This window comes from Nuphar pumila, chromosome 1, assembly GCF_984573655.1.
Source record: "Nuphar pumila chromosome 1, dmNupPumi1.hap1.1, whole genome shotgun sequence".
Lineage (NCBI taxonomy): Eukaryota > Viridiplantae > Streptophyta > Magnoliopsida > Nymphaeales > Nymphaeaceae > Nuphar > Nuphar pumila.
The window spans coordinates 40,013,205-40,029,666 of NC_143249.1; the positions used below are offsets into that span (position 1 = coordinate 40,013,205).

General features: G+C 38.2%; 1 protein-coding gene across 1 annotated transcript in view; it reads right to left on the reverse strand.

Annotated features, from left to right (window-relative positions):
- The window catches only part of LOC149848770 (fatty acid amide hydrolase-like), a 47,972-nt gene that overhangs the window by 25,488 nt on the left and 6,022 nt on the right, over positions 1-16,462 (reverse strand). Inside the window, exons 2-4 of the mRNA XM_089997356.1 lie at positions 992-1,056; positions 844-905; positions 672-767 (exon numbers count right to left, since the gene is read on the reverse strand). Of these exons, the coding sequence (XP_089853482.1) occupies positions 672-767; positions 844-905; positions 992-1,056 (223 nt within the window). The remainder of the gene's footprint in view (positions 1-671; positions 768-843; positions 906-991; positions 1,057-16,462) is intronic.

Consider the following 16,462-nt stretch of genomic DNA (forward strand, 5'->3'; position numbering starts at 1 on the left):
ACATAAACAGTTCAGATCTTAATCAAATCTTTGTTGGTTTTGTGTATGCTTATAAACACTCAAAACATGTCTCGGATCAACTTTTATAAGTCGAGTCCAAAAAACAGTTGTGCATGTGGATAGTTGTTCAATCTGCCCTGACCTGTTTTTTTAATTTTATAATCTATGTTGATCAGTATTAGTCACAAGTTGTTCAAGGAAGATTCCACATGAACATCATACAATACAAATGACAATTTATAAAAACAACAAAATTGATGTATTAAATGAAATGAATAACAATATAAAATTTTCATCTTAAACAAAATACTAATCATCATCAAGGGACGTGGGTTGGTACTGCTATTAGATAAACCAGTTATGAAAGACATCTGCGCCTGTGGGTAGTTGTTCAAGCTTCTCTGACCTATTTTCTTTTTAATTCCAAGATCTATGTTGATTAATATTGACATAAGTTGCTCAAGGCAGATGCAACATCAACATCATACACTACCAATGGCAGAGTCTATAAATTGACACACTAAATGAAATGAATGATAGGATAAAAGGTTTCATCTTAAACAAAAAGCTAATCATCAGCGAGTATATGGACTGCTACTGCTAATTTCACATACTCAGCAAGTATTTCAGAAAAAAATTGCAAATAAAGTGGTGCTATAACAGATACTAACCTGCATAGCATAAGCTAAATGAAGTAATGTAGCTTCAGACCAAGGCCTTCCAATAAATTGAAGGCCTATTGGCATTCCGAAATTGTCATATCCAACCTGCAGAGCAACATGTATGATAGAGAATGATTGCATGCCTAATCAATTATAACACATAATAGCAATAACACAATACCGGAACAGTTATTGCTGGCAATCCCAGAAAGTTCCCCGCTATTTGGTACCTCATAAGTGCAGCTTGAAAAATGACAAGGGTCAATTGGAACAATTCAAGTGTTATAAATTAGCAAGCTAATACTAAAGAGTATTAGTTTGAGTACTACCTCCATTTATGTAGTCAAGCTCCCCATACTTCATGGCATTTTTCTGGATAGGATATGCTGTTACACTGTCAATATAGAAAAGCTCCATATAGGTAAAGTATTACAAGAAAACATTTAGATACATAAGATTCTTAGAAATTATCAAGATCCTCGAATCATATGTAAAAAACTTGGGGAAGAATGCGGAGAGAAACAGGAGCCCTCTAAAAAATTCTTCAGGGAAATGAATATGAACTTGGAGTGTGCGTTCATGTGCTTGTGTGTATGCATGCGTGCATGCTTATTGGGCATATCTCTGGTGCCCTCGAAGGCATCTCTTTATGTAGTAGAAAGTCATGGTTCTAGGTATTATTTAGTCAATCAGATGTTGCAGATGTGTCTGCCTTGGTTTATTTAGTAAGAAACATGCTTTAGATCAAATTGTTTTGATGCAAAGTTTGATCCTTTTTCAATGTAATTTTGATGCATTACGGGCCATCAATTTTTAGATTTCTCTGAAAACCTGCCTCTACATGAAAAAACTCTTAATCTAATGCATGTTCTCCACTAGAAAGACTATAGAGGTCACATCTATATAGTCAGATCCATAGAGCATTCAATGCAAGCATTAGAAAATCAATAATTTTACTGGAAAGTATGCTACTCTCAAGGGTATCAAAGTTATATATAACATGTTCAAACAAACAAGATATTTAAGTGGTATAAGATATATGAAGAGTAGTAACATATATTTATCCTATGTATAGCAAATGATTGTGCGCCCAATTATCCAAACAACAACAACAACTACGCCTTCATCCCAAAACAATTGGGGTCGGCGATATGAACCAACAAAGAAAATCATGTTTTGCGTTCCCAGCCTCCGATCGCCGGAGAGATCGCCGAAAAAAAAAAACTTAAAAAGGTACGAGTTTTCCTCTTGATTTCGAGTGAGAAAGAGGGTGCAAATTTGTTTTCCATGGAATATTTTAGGAAAATCGTTAGAGGGGCAGATTTGGGGGTTTGAGGCGCCGGAACCCCAAATCGTCAGTTTTGTGAAATTTGATGCTATGGGTTTTATTGGTACCTTATTGGGTGGGTTGAAGATGCTATTGAAATCAGTTTTGTGGCTGATAGGCTTGTCCAGCAAAAGTTTCTCCAGTATCGATAGTCTAGTAATCTGATTTTCAGTTTTTTTGTAGTATCAAGTTGCATATGTTGAGATTGTGTGGCTGGTTTTAGCGTTGTTTAGCATAAGTGGTGCTATTACTGTGTTTTATAACTATGTGCAACACTTGGTTGAGGCATCTTTCGTTTCATGTATGCTTCTTGATATCGACTGTTTATACCTGTACTACAAAAAGGTTCTCTGTTGTGTGCACAATTTGTTATATGTTTTCTATTATGTTGGGAGGCCTTTCATGATGTGTGATGGAGAAACCTTCCCAGATTTTGGTTTTGCTGGGGCAGAGGAGTTGAGGTGTCTATCGTTTGCTTATGAGAATTGGTAACTTGCCCTCAGCATAGTAGGTTGCTATCTGGAGTGCTTTAGTCCATCGTACATAAAATACCTTGATAAGTACAGAGAACCTACACCGCAGTTGAATAGTAACTAAAAGTTCATGACTCCACTATGCATTTGAGATGTTGAATATATATATATATATATATATATATATGATAACACTCAAAAAGATAATGTGCATTGACCCAATAATCAGTTTACGTTTGTGCATATTGCGTGCCATCTTCTGGCCACACATCAGCATGATTGAATTAGTCTTGGTGTTCCCAGACATAAGATGATGCAGCATGATCTGTAATATTCACTAGGTGTTGGAGAACAAAGCAGACCTTGACACTTTTTCTTCATGAGTCAATGGAAAATCCCCTTAACTATCCATTTGAGATGCACAACAGATACATCATGTAACACCTCTTCTAGTAAGACCAGACCAGAAGACCTTAAAAGAAGTGTCTTGGAAATTTTTGTTTTTCATGGGCTTGTTTGTCCTACTAACAGATTTTCTTTTCACAAACTGTTGAAGTATGTCTCTAATGGCTAACAGCAGCTGCCTCTGACACATTCAATTTTCCAAATGCCTAATGAATGCTTTGATTGAAGTGGTTTTCATGAGGAGTTTCAGTGCTTCACTCATTTCAGGGAATATTACTAGAAAAATAAAGGTGTTCATGTATATTTACCAATGACTTGCTATGCCCATACATCATAATTACAAAGAAAAACCTCACTTATAGGTATTATCCACTACAAGCCAAGCACCAACTCTTCTACAGGTATTTGAGATCCTTTGCATGACATGTCATTAAGGAATTGGTTTGGGTGCATGAATAAAATGTTACACGAAATATATATATATATATATATATATATATATATATATATATATATATATATATTAAGTGTATACTTTAACACTTAGTGTTATTTTGATTCTAGAGCTAAATCTTTAAATTTGCAAGTTAAATTTCCAGATTTAGTTATGCATGTATGGTAATTTTAATACATGTTATGAATGAGATTGTTCTTGTGCTTTGATTTGATCTGACATGCCTAAGTATTATGCTATCGAAAAGTTTGTTTAAGTGCATATACATACATGAAATCGATGCGTGTGTAACATGTACAATACTGCTTGAATGTCCACATGTACTTATGAATCATAAATGAATGCATGTGTATGAAATGATTTCATAAAAGCACATACACATGAATAGTGAACTCATGCACATGCATAAATATATTATTGTTTCAAGCACATCCTTAAAATTTGTCATACATATGCATCGAAAAACATGTGGAAAATTATGCAGAAAGGTATGTGATTGATGATTTTGCTTATGAATGCATTGATGGTCAATTGGATCATCAGAGGCTGGGTGAGCCTCGAGAACCAGTTGTTCTCTATTTTAGTTATTTTTGATGCGTTGAAACAAATCAAATGTGAATTTATTGTTTTACTGCACTGTTCTATGTTGTCACGGGTTGTGGTCCCGTGAAAAGCTTAGCATGCTGATGTGCAAGCTTATGTTATTAATTCTGCATGTAAATTTGCAAATATAAAAGAAATGAATTAATAACCAGATAAAAGAAAGTAAAGAACAGTGTAATTCACTTTCTCCTTGATGTCCCTGCTTTAGCGTGAGAATCTTGGATATTGCGGTTTAGGGGAAACCGTGAGGATACAAAAACTCCGTGTGTGATTTGTTGCCCCTGAACCCGATATTGAGGTTCTTCTCCTAGCCACGGTTTTAGGGAGAATCCGCCACTTTACCCGGGAGCGGTGTGTTAGTCACAACTGTGAGTTTGTTTTGGTATACCAAGAAAGTGGCGCCAATGAATGCTGTTTTCCATGGTGTCCCCGACTTTGGATGCTGTTTTCCAAGGTTCCGATGGATGGTGTTGTTTCCTGATATCGGTCGAGGGCTAAGTTTGGAACCCGGTAATAAAATACAAATTGTGTGTGAAGTTACCCCGAGAACCCTACTTGACCTCGAGGATTGTACCCGTTTGGTGTATCCGCGGGCAATGATAAATTAAAAAGAGGAACTTAATGATTGTGTGCATTTAATAGGACATGCATATGGAAAGAGAAAAGCTTAAATGAAAGATAATAAATGGTTCATGCATCGCACATAAATCATACATATTCTTGCTATGCATTAGTTCATGCATGTTTACCTGTTCACTTGGTTATTATATGTTGATCATTGGAGGATGTTGATCTCTTATGCATTTAATTTCCTTATTGATTAAGTTGTGATCAATGTTACTTACTTCGTGTTCCCTCATGTTCAAAGTTTAATTCTGCATGAATGGTTGTCTTATGAATTGATTATAACCATATTCCTCAAAATATTACATGGACCTTATTTATGCTCTTTTTTCTTATTTGATTCATTAGGGAAACCTGTACGCAGAATTCTTCGAATTTCTAACCCTCTCATTTTATTGGTTTTTCCCAAACACAGGTGATCAGTGAAGTCGATTCGCTTCTGGGGGGATACGAGGGTCACATTTGTTTCAGACGGCTTCACTTGCGGACAGAGTGACTCTACTGTTATTTATTTTTAGTCTTCTTAATTGCTGCAAGTTGTTATTTCACTTTTTGTCATTGAATATGAATTTTATTGATTCATTAATAAAAGAGTTCAGTAGGTTGGTTATGAATGATAAATGTAAGTTGGTTTGTGGTGTGTGGTTATCCAACTGAAATTGGAACTGTAGGGACCCCAGGTCTCTGGGAAGTTTTCCGCAACTCTTAAAAAAAAAAAAATATTCCGCATTTTTAAAGGGTCTGGATTGGGGTCGTTACAATCATTCTGAGTCTTCCACATGAATCCTTCTCCTCCATTCATTTCTATCCAATGCCATGTCCTCAGTGAGGTTCAAAGCATTCATATCCTTTCCTATCACCTCCATCCATGTCTTCCTAGGCCTACCCCGACCTCTTTTAACTAATATATTTTCCCATTTCTCCATCCTTCTAACTGGAGCATCATTAGGCCTTCGTCGAATATGTCCAAACCACCGTAAACGATTCTCTCTCATCATTTTCAATGGGTGCAACGCCTACCTTCTTACGTATCTCCTCGTTCCGAATCTTATCTTTTATTGTATTTCCACACATCCATCTCAGCATACGCATCTCAGCTACACTCATTTTTTGAATATGATGTCTCTTGGCAGCCCAATATTCCGTACCATATAGTAAAGCGGGCCTAATAGTCGTCCTATAAAACTTTCCCTTCAACCGCAATGGCATTCTACGATCGCACAACACTCCAGTTGCACTCTTCCATTTCATCCACCCAACCTTTATCCTATGATTTACATCTCCATCAATTTCTCCATACTTTTGAATGATAGATCCCAAATATTTGAAAGAATCATCCACCGGTATTTCTTGCTCACCAAGCTTCACTACACTCCCATCTCTATTTCGTTGCTTACTAAATCGACATTCCATGTATTTTGTCTTACTCTTACTCAACTTAAAACCTCTTGCTTCCAATGTCTGTCTCCATAATTCTAACTTAGCATTAACCCTAGCTCTAGACTCATCAATCAAAACAATATTATCAGCAAACAACATACACCACGGCACATTTTCTTGAATTGATCTCGTAAGCTCATCCATCACTATTGCAAATAGGAAAGGGCTTAAAGCAGATCCTTGATGTAACCCAACCGTTATAGGAAAATTGGTTGTCACCCCTCCACAAGTGCGGACATTGGTTACTACTCCTTCATACATATCTTTAATTATACTAATGTACTTGAGAGAAACACCTTTCTTCATCATTGTCCACCAGAGAACGCCCAATTATCCAAAATTCGATTTAAATTATATTTGCTTTTTTTTTTTTGCATTAACAGGTATTTCACCGATATTGATAATTGGAATTTCATTTGAATATTTGGCATTTGGAAATTATGTTTGCAAATATTCAACATCCCTTATGGGAACAAATAAGCTGTACTATCATATTCTTGCTAGAGGCTTGTTTCCAGCTCATGGTGTGAAATTATGCTAAACTAATGAACTATAAGAAGATGCCATCAGTTAATCTCAACAATATCAAATTTCTTGTCAATCCATAAGAGTTCATTCAATTCAGTTTTGAACATCACTTTTCTAATAATAAACTTGATTTAGTGATGTGCCAGCTCATTTTTATGAAAAAGAATTGTAATGATTAAGCATTTTAATTCAAAATTTATGATATGGGACTGCACAAAAGTTCTTTTTGGAGTCATTTAGTGCTTTAATGACAATCAAGCAGCTAATGCCTAAGAACTGTTAAATTATGTAATCAAACTTGTAATTTCGTATATATATTTTATATATATAAGGTAATACATATACATATATATAATATATGTATATGTATTTACCAATTATATATATAAAATATATATAGTCATAGTAAGGGTAGTTTAGGAATTTTACACATATTCTTTTTCGAGAATATGTTTTTTGTATTTTCTTTTTTTCTTTTTCGTTATTTATTTTTTGCATTTAATGCATTGTACATGCATTGGGAGGGGCCCAACCCACTAGTCGTTGGACCCCTCCAACGATCACATTTGTGACCGTTGGAGGGGCTCCAACGACTATGTGGAGCCCCTCCCAAGGCCTCCTCCAAAGCCCTATAAATATGGGCAGCTCCTCTTGTATTTTCTTAAGGGATTTGGGATTATAGCCCAACCTCTTTAGTGTTTATGAAACTTATGGGTGCAAGTGCACATTTGTGATTCGGTGTGTTGTGCTTGTTGTGCACAAGTGTTCTTGGGTGTGTATGTTCACACATTTATTCTTAAGGTTGTTGCGTTATCAACTAAAGTATCTTGTTGAAGATACTTTTACATGGTATCAAAGCCTCGTTGAAGAAGAAGGATTGCGACTCGCCTTCTTTTGCATTCCTCGGGAAACGTGCCTTCAAGTTTTTTGAAATCAAAGAGGACCATCTTCTTCGAGCAATATTTTAGGAGCCTCTTTTGTCAAGAAAGACGCAAAAAGTAATTAAGGTACATACTATCTCTTGCATTCTTTCCTCTCTAATGGGCGAAAAAGATTCCCATTTCTCTCTTGGGTTTAAGCTTAATGGCTCAAACTATCATGTTTGGGCCGGTAATATGGAAGCCCATATTAAAGGAAAGGGGCTTTGGGGTTACGTTCATGGATCCATACCGGAACCGGAACCCAAAATTACCATTGTTGAAGGAGGGGATATTAAGATCCTTGAAGGGGATGAAAGACAAAAGGCCCTTGAAGAGTATTCTAAGAAACATGATGATTGGGAAATGAAGAACTTCAAGATCTTATCTTGGATTTTCTCATCCGTTGAGACCAAGATAAATGCCAACATCATCAAATTTAAAAGGGCTTCCGAAGCTTGGGTATATCTTGAGAAAATGTACACCTCAAGAGATCTATCCCACGAGTACTTTCTCCAAAAGAGGGCTTTGACTCTCCAACAAAATGACATGACCATTCGGGAGTACTTTGCCGAATTATCCTCTATTTGGGACGAGCTCGCAATCCTTGAACCTAAATGGAGTGGTGAGGCAATCGAATTAAGGCACAAACAACTTGAAGAAGACTGGTTTTTCAATTTTTTAAATGGCCTTAGACCCGAATTTGAACAAGTTCGGTCCTCTCTTCTCTCCGCCTTCACATCCCCCTCACTCGAAGATGTTATCACCAAGCTAAGTGGTGAAGAAACCCGTATGGGGATTGGCAAAAATAATCCTAGCATTCTTGTTACTTCCTCTACTCAAGAAGATGGTGAAATGGCTAATGCCGTGTCAAGACCGGGAAATAACATGAGGACCTATAGACCTCCTCATTTCAAGAATCAAGGTCAAGGAGGAAATGATCGGTATCGCAAAAGAGACTATAGCAAAGTAACTTGCTATCATTGTAAAGAACCCGGACATATCAAACCCTTGTGTCCTAAATGGAAGAAATTGATTGCAACGGCTATGGCATCTCAAGTTGAAGAACGACCCTCTTTATCAAGTGAGTCTCTTTCTCTTCAACAAATCGTGGAAGCCCTACAACCTCTTCTCAAGGGAGGTACTTCCGGAGCCGCTATGTCATCCTCTTCCCCGGGTAAGACATCTTGGCTTTTAGATTCCGGGGCATCCTTTCACATGACCCCTAGTTATTGCACTTTTTCAAATTTTTCTAAAAATGCTTTTCCATCCTTTGTATCAACCGCGGACGGTACATCTCTTGAGATTAAAGGAATAGGTAATTTTGAAAAACAAGATTTCTTTGTTCCAAAAATTCGTTTTATCCCAAACCTTAACCTAAATCTTCTTTCCGTTTCCCAACTCTCGGACCATGGTTGCGATATAAAATTTTCTTCTAATAAATGTTGGATACAGGATCGCCAGTCCGGGAGATAGATTGGGGAAGACTCTAGAAGAGGAGACCTCTACTACGTAGATTTTCTTCAAGTTCCCAAGAGTCAATTTTGCAACGTCGTCCAAAACAAAGACATTCATGTATGGCATAAGAGATTGGGTCATCCCAATATTGTTAAAATCTCGTATTTGCCTTTTGTTAAACATCTTTGTAAAAGTGACTTTTTGTGTAATGAATACATTCTTGGGAAAATGAAATGTTTGCCTTTTCCTCAAAGATCCATGTTTACGACAAAACCATTTGAAATTGTCCATTCCGATGTATGGGGACCGGCTCCGGTAATGTCAAAAGGAGGTTTTTCATATTATGTGATCTTTGTGGATGACTATACTAGGTTTTGTTGGATCTATTTCCTTAAACATAAACATGAAGTTTTTTCAACCTTTAAAAGTTTTCACATAATGATTTCAAATCAATTCAATGGATGTTTAAAAATCTTTAGGTCTGACTCTGGAGGAGAATACCTCTCAAATGAATTTAAGAGTTATCTTGAAAATTTTGGAATTCTTCACCAAAAATCATGTCCGAAAACCCCTCAACAAAATGGGTTAGCCGAACGAAAGCACAGGCACATCATTGAAACAACTAGGACTTTGCTCATTTATCAAAACATTCCAAAAAATCTTTGGGCTGAGGCAGCCCTTACCTCTGTCTATCTCATAAACCGACTTCCATCAAAAAATTTAAACAAAATTTCTCCCTTTGAAAAACTGTATGATAAGGAACCTGATTATAGCAGGTTAAGGGTCTTTGGGTGTAAGTGTTTTGTTCTTACTGATAAGAATGACAAACTTTCTCCAAAAGCCATTCCTTGTGCCTTTCTTGGCTATTCTGAAACCCAAAAGGGGTTTCGTTGTTATGATATCAAAAGTGATAAATTGTATGTTTCCAGAAACATGAGTTTTTTGGAAAATGTTAGTGGATTTGAACGTTATGACCCCCATAATGAAAATATGGATTATTCTTTTTTATTTGATTTATTGAATAAGGACGATGGTACTAGTGATAATGAGTCAGATCAAAGTAACCCAAATGAACTTGAAACCGAGGAAAACATCCCCTTGTCTCCTTCGTCACATCAACCTATTGAATTACCTAGAGACCCTATCACCTACTCTCATAGAGATCAAAACAACTTTAGGAGTGCTCTTGACAGATATAATGATGCCAGTCCCAGTGCCTCTCAGAATGAAGTGATCCCTCGTAGAACTGAGAGAAGTAGAAGGCCTCCTTCTAGGTTCATTTCCTATGACTCTTTCTCACCAAGATATAGAGCCTGTCTTAGTGCCATCCACTCTTATATAGAACCTAGAAATTTTGAAGAAGCACGTAAATGCCCTGAATGGATTAATGCCATGGACAATGAACTTGAGGCTCTGAGAAGAGCCAAAACCTGGGAATTCCAAAATCTTCCTAAAGGCAAGAAAACAATAGGGTGCAGATGGGTTTTCAAAGTGAAAACTAAAAGTGATGGATCCCTTGAAAGGTATAAAGCTCGCTTGGTTGCAAAAGGATATAGTCAAGAATATGGTATTGACTATGAAGAAACTTTTGCTCCTGTAGCTCGTATGGTCATTGTTCGATGTCTTATAACCGTTGTCTCTATCAACAAATGGAACATCTATCAAATGGATGTGAAAAATGCCTTTTAAAATGACGATTTAAGCGAAGAAGTCTACATGGATGCTCCTCCTGGAATGGAGTATCCTAAAGGAAAAGTGCTTCGTCTTCGGAAAGCACTTTATGGTTTAAAACAAGCTCCCAAGGCTTGGTATGATAGATTTAACTCTGTTATGATTGAGAATGGTTTTTCCTCTTGTTTTACTGACACTGCTCTATTTGTTAGAAAATCCAATGCAGGGATTGTAATTTTACATCTGTATGTTGATGACATGCTCATCACTGGGAGTGATTCTAACGGGGTTAAAAGTATAAAATCTATCTTAAAAGATAAATTTGAAATGTCTGACTTGGGTTTTTTAACTTATTTTTTGGGAATTGAAGTGGCATACTCTCTTAGAGGATATTTCTTATCTCAAACTAAGCTTGCTTCTGAGATCATTGACAAGTCAGGTATTACAGATGAGAAGCTGTGTGAAACTCCTGCGGTAGTAGGAGCAAAGATGAAAATTGATGATGGAGTTCCCCTGTTGGATCCTACACCCTACAGACAGCTTGTAGGGTCTCTGATGTATCTGAGTATTACCAGACCAGATATATCCCATGCAGTTCATACTGCAAGTCAGTTTCAGCATGCGCCTACATCCGTTCACATGAGTGCCATCTTACGGGTCGTAAGATACATAAAGGGTACTCTAAATAAGGGAGTTTTTCTGTCCTCTTCCTCTGACTTAAAATTGATTGCTTATACTGACTCAGATTGGGGAGGTGACCCAAATAACCGTCACTCCACCACTGGTTTTTGTGTGTTCTTAGGAGACTCACTAATTTCGTGGAGATGCAAGAAGCAACAAAAGGTGTCGCTCTCCTCAACTGAAGCTGAATATCGTGCCATGGCCACTACTACCATGGAGATTGTTTGGATTCACCAACTGCTAGAAGACATGGGGATCAAAATTGAAGGACCCACCAAACTATGCTGCGACAACAAAAGTGCAATCTACATTGCAAAGAACCACACCTTTCATGAGCGGACTAAACACATCGAAATGGACTGTCACTATGTTCGTGAAGCATATCTCCGAGGAGTTATCGATCTTCCTTATGTCACGTCCGAATATCAGTTGGCAGATTTCTTTACTAAAGCCTTGTGCGCTCCGCGGTTCAACTTCCTTCTTGGCAAACTATCGGTCATCTTGCCCTAAGTTTGAGGGGGGGTGTTAAATTATGTAATCAAACTTGTAATTTCGTATATATATTTTATATATATAAGGTAATACATATACATATATATAATATATGTATATGTATTTACCAATTATATATATAAAATATATATAGTCATAGTAAGGGTAGTTTAGGAATTTTACACATATTTTTTTTCGAGAATATGTTTTTTGTATTTTCTTTTTTTCTTTTTCGTTATTTATTTTTTGCATTTAATGCATTGTACATGCATTGGGAGGGGCCCAACCCACTAGTCGTTGGACCCCTCCAACGATCACATTTGTGACCGTTGGAGGGGCTCCAACGACTATGTGGAGCCCCTCCCAAGGCCTCCTCCAAAGCCCTATAAATATGGGCAGCTCCTCTTGTATTTTCTTAAGGGATTTGGGATTATAGCCCAACCTCTTTAGTGTTTATGAAATTTATGGGTGCAAGTGCACATTTGTGATTCGGTGTGTTGTGCTTGTTGTGCACAAGTGTTCTTGGGTGTGTATGTTCACACATTTATTCTTAAGGTTGTTGCGTTATCAACTAAAGTATCTTGTTGAAGATACTTTTACAAGAACATGGCACTAAAGATGGTATCATACTTCATACCAAACCAATGTTGTGAAAAGCATTGAGGCGTAGTGAAGCGCTCCACCAAAAACTGAGGCAAGGTGTAAAGCGTAAGCCTCAAATTTTTTTTGAAAACTTAAAAAAAGCTTTAAAGAATTATCTAAAAATATAATGCATAAACAAAGAGTTATAAAAACAATCAATCAATTACAATTACATATAAAAATACAAATAAGGAGGTAAAATTTTTTGAGTCAATGTTTTATATAATCCAACGAATTCAGATTCATACTCAATAAGCATCAACATATATTACACAAGAATTCCAATTAAACATCCACCAGGAATTCCATGTTGAAACAGCAAAGCAAGAGCTAATTTTAAGACTGCTTCATCACCATAATAGAGTTAGTCGGGTTTGACCAAACCCCATATTTTTGCATGCACATATGTAATAAGATGCCAAAATTGTAACACTTAAAAGCCCCTAATTTAAAGCCTTAACATCCATTTATCTTCACCAAACACTATATCAAAAGGGTCAGGCTGTCAGCCAATACATTTTTGCATGTATATACACAATAGAATGCCAAAAAATTAGCGCACACACAAAAGAATGCCAGAATATTAACAAACACACAAAAGCCCCTAATTTAAAGCCCTAAAATCCATTTATCTTCATTAAACACTACATCAAAATAATCGGCACACACATTTTTGCATGAAGAGAGAGAGACAGACAGAGTGATCTGCATGGCTTGTTTAGTGGAAAACATGTTTCAGCTCATGTGATTGTGCTGTATAAGCATTTTTTTCAAGGGCTTAAAAAATCAACAGCTCACAGTGCATCAAAATTTTTGTGACTTAGAAAAACAAGCTTTTACATCAAAATGACAAATCCAAGATACAATCCTTAAGAAAAAACCCATGGCAAATGCATTTATGGGGTCCGATTGACTAGACAGAGCCTACATCTATGATTTCTAACTAGACAATTGTAATATCTCGCAAATTTTCCTTAAATATAAAAATTTAATAAATGTAGATTTTATTAAAAGAACGTAATTTTTATATGGAAATAAATATACTATGCTGGCATTAGTGGATCTTGATATGGATCTTGGATCCATGATCCATTTGTGATATGGATCTTGGATCTGTTGCCAAGATCCATGGTCCATTTATGGTATGGATCTTGGATCTGATGTCCAGATCTATGATCCATTCACGGTATGGATATTAGACCGATGCCAAGATCCATAACCCATTAGTGATATGGATCTTGGATCTATTGCCAAGATCCATAATCCAAGTATGATTAGGGTAAACTATAGTATTAAAAAAATATATATTTTAATATATATATATATATATATATATATATATATATATATATATATATATATATGATTAGGTGGGGAATTAGAATAATTCTTATTTAAATAAAACTCTTCTAATTTTAAAACACTAGGGGACATCCCCCCTACGGGGAGTCCCTATGTGTTATAAAACCCCATCAGTCCCTCTCTCTCAAATTTTGAGAGAGAGGAGAGGGCTAGACAAGAGAGAGAGAGAGAGGAAAAAAGAGAGAGAATAAGAGAGAAAGAGAGAGAGAGGGGGTGTCACCCTCTCCACCTTCTTCTATTTTTTGCGTATTTGCAGCAAAAAGGTATAGGTTCTTCTCTTTTTCCGATAGAACGAGGGCTTAGCATGGGCTAAATCGCGTAGGTTTAACGGAAAATCAAGTCTGCGATTTTATGCAGTCTTGAAAATGCTGTTTTCTTTATTTTCTCCATGCATAAGTCTGCGATTTTATGCAGTCTTAAACATGGTTTCTTTATTTTCTGCATGCATAAGTTCGCGATTTTTGTGTTCTTGAATAGGAATACAAGTCTGTGAATTTTTGCAGTCTTGAACATGCTGTAAAACCTGAAAAAAAAAATTGATTCGGGTTGGATCCGAACCCGACCCGGACCCAACCTGAGGCCACCGCCTCTCGTGCCTTCTAAAGACAGTGAGGCAGGGGTGGGGTTTCAAAGAGAAACCCCCCTTTCCCCTCTCGCTCTCTCGTCTCTCTCTCTCTCCCCCGACCCCCTCTCCCACTCTCCTCGCGTCTGTCGAGTAGCTCGCGTCTGCCGAGTAGCTCGCGTCTACCGAGTAGCAAGCTCCTCTCCGGTGAGCTCCCTCTGGCGACCCCCAGGTACGCACCCTCCTCTTCCCCTTTTCTTTTCTTTCTCTTCCGTTCCCCCCCCCCCTTTTTTCCCTCGGAGAGCCGACAGGAGGCCAGCGGCCCCCTGTCGTGCTTTCCCCCTCCCTCTCTGTGTTTTCTTCATGCCAGGGAGGGGTTGAGCCCTTCGGCAACCTCCTGCCGACGTCTCCAAAAAACAGCGAGAGAGAGAGAGAGAGAGTTACCTCAAAAGTCGATAGCAATGGGAGAGGGTAACGGGGTCGTCGAGACTCGCCGGGAGTTGTCGGGTTGGGGTGGTTGCCAACGATGGCAATTGTTGTCGGGGCTTGCCGAAACCCCAGGTGGAAGGCCGGGGGGAGGATGTTGGCAACACTGTCGTCGGAGGCGATGACCGCCAAGAAAACTCAACGGGAAAAAGGGGAACAATGCTGTCGACAGGGGAGCCCGACCGTGGGTTGCCAGCGTCTGCAAGGAAGCTGACGAAGGAGAGGAGGCGAAGAGGTGGTTCACCGAAGCTCCAGTGAGGGTCGCCGACAGCTCAAAGGTTGTCGACGCTCAGAGGTCGTCGGTAGCTTCGATCGTCGATGTTTGCAGAAGAAAGGGGAGAAGGAATGGGAAGCAGTGGCAGTGGTGGTGGCGTTGTCACTTGGTGGCAGTGCTCGCCGAAGACAACGAGTCGGGAAAGGCGACGAGAAGGAGACTCCGGTGTCGAGGGCTCTGGCACAGCCGACGGTCGGACGGGAAGAGGCAGTGGGTTGCCAGAGCTCGAAGACCGCTAACGGCTGCAGAAGAAGGCGAAGAAAGTGGTGGCCGGCGGCTTCGGTCGTCGGCGCTCGCTCAGAGGGTGAGAGGCAGTGAGGATAAGGGACCGCCAACACTCGAAGGTTGTCGGCGCTCGGAGGTTGGTGGCAGCTTCGATCGTCGACGTCTGCAAGGAAGGGCCAGAGACAGGAGGCAGAGCGGAGGAGAGAGAAGGGGCGAGGGTTTTTGCCCCTCGCCCGAGGCACCTGTCCTTTTAAGGACACAGGCTTCTCGAGTATTTGAAAAGCCGGGTCGCGGATCGGGCTCAGTCCGGGTCAGACTCGGATCTGGGCCCGTCTGATATGATTTTTTTTTCAAACGGGCTTTACACATGCATATAATAAGAGGACTTGATAAAGATAATAATTTTCTCATGCATATGCACTGACATCATACATTTTCCTGTTATGTAGTAGATTATGTATATTTACTTGTTTCCTTACTTATGATGTACAGTTGATAATATGTTATTGCATCTTGTTGCATGCTGAATATCCTTACTACTTAAATGAAATTATCAAAATTATTCTAGTAGTGTCCCTCTAAATTATTGCATGAATCTTATTTGTATTCTTTATGCTTATTTGTTTCGTTAGAGAGATTCGTACACAGAATTCTTTAAATTTCTGACACCCCTACTTTTGTATTTTTCGCAGCCTCAAATGCCCAGTAAGGTGACTTGCTCATGAGAGGAGCTACGAGGAGATTACATGACTGCTTGATAGATTCTCTTGGACAACGTAGCTCTTTTCTTTACATTTAATTTTTATGCACTCTGATATTTTGTAATTGTCTCATGACTCTATTATTTATTAATTAATAAAGTTGGTTTACTATGGTTTGGAAGATGGGTGTGAGATTGTAATATCGCGTATTTTCATACTTAGTCAAATTTGATTTTTGTCGAAAATTTGGCTGTCTGGAAGAAAAATCATTTGAGGCTCAATTTTTAGACTGATGTTTCTGAGTCTAGGTTTGACCCAGGTCTCATCAACTAAGTCCAAACGAGCCAATCAAAACATGAGAGAAAGTTTTAGTTTCGACCTTTAAATTCAAGCGAAATTCGAGCAAAATTCGAGTTATTTTCGAGCAAAATTTAGAATTTGGTATTTGTGTAATATATCGTTGGATGCATATCAA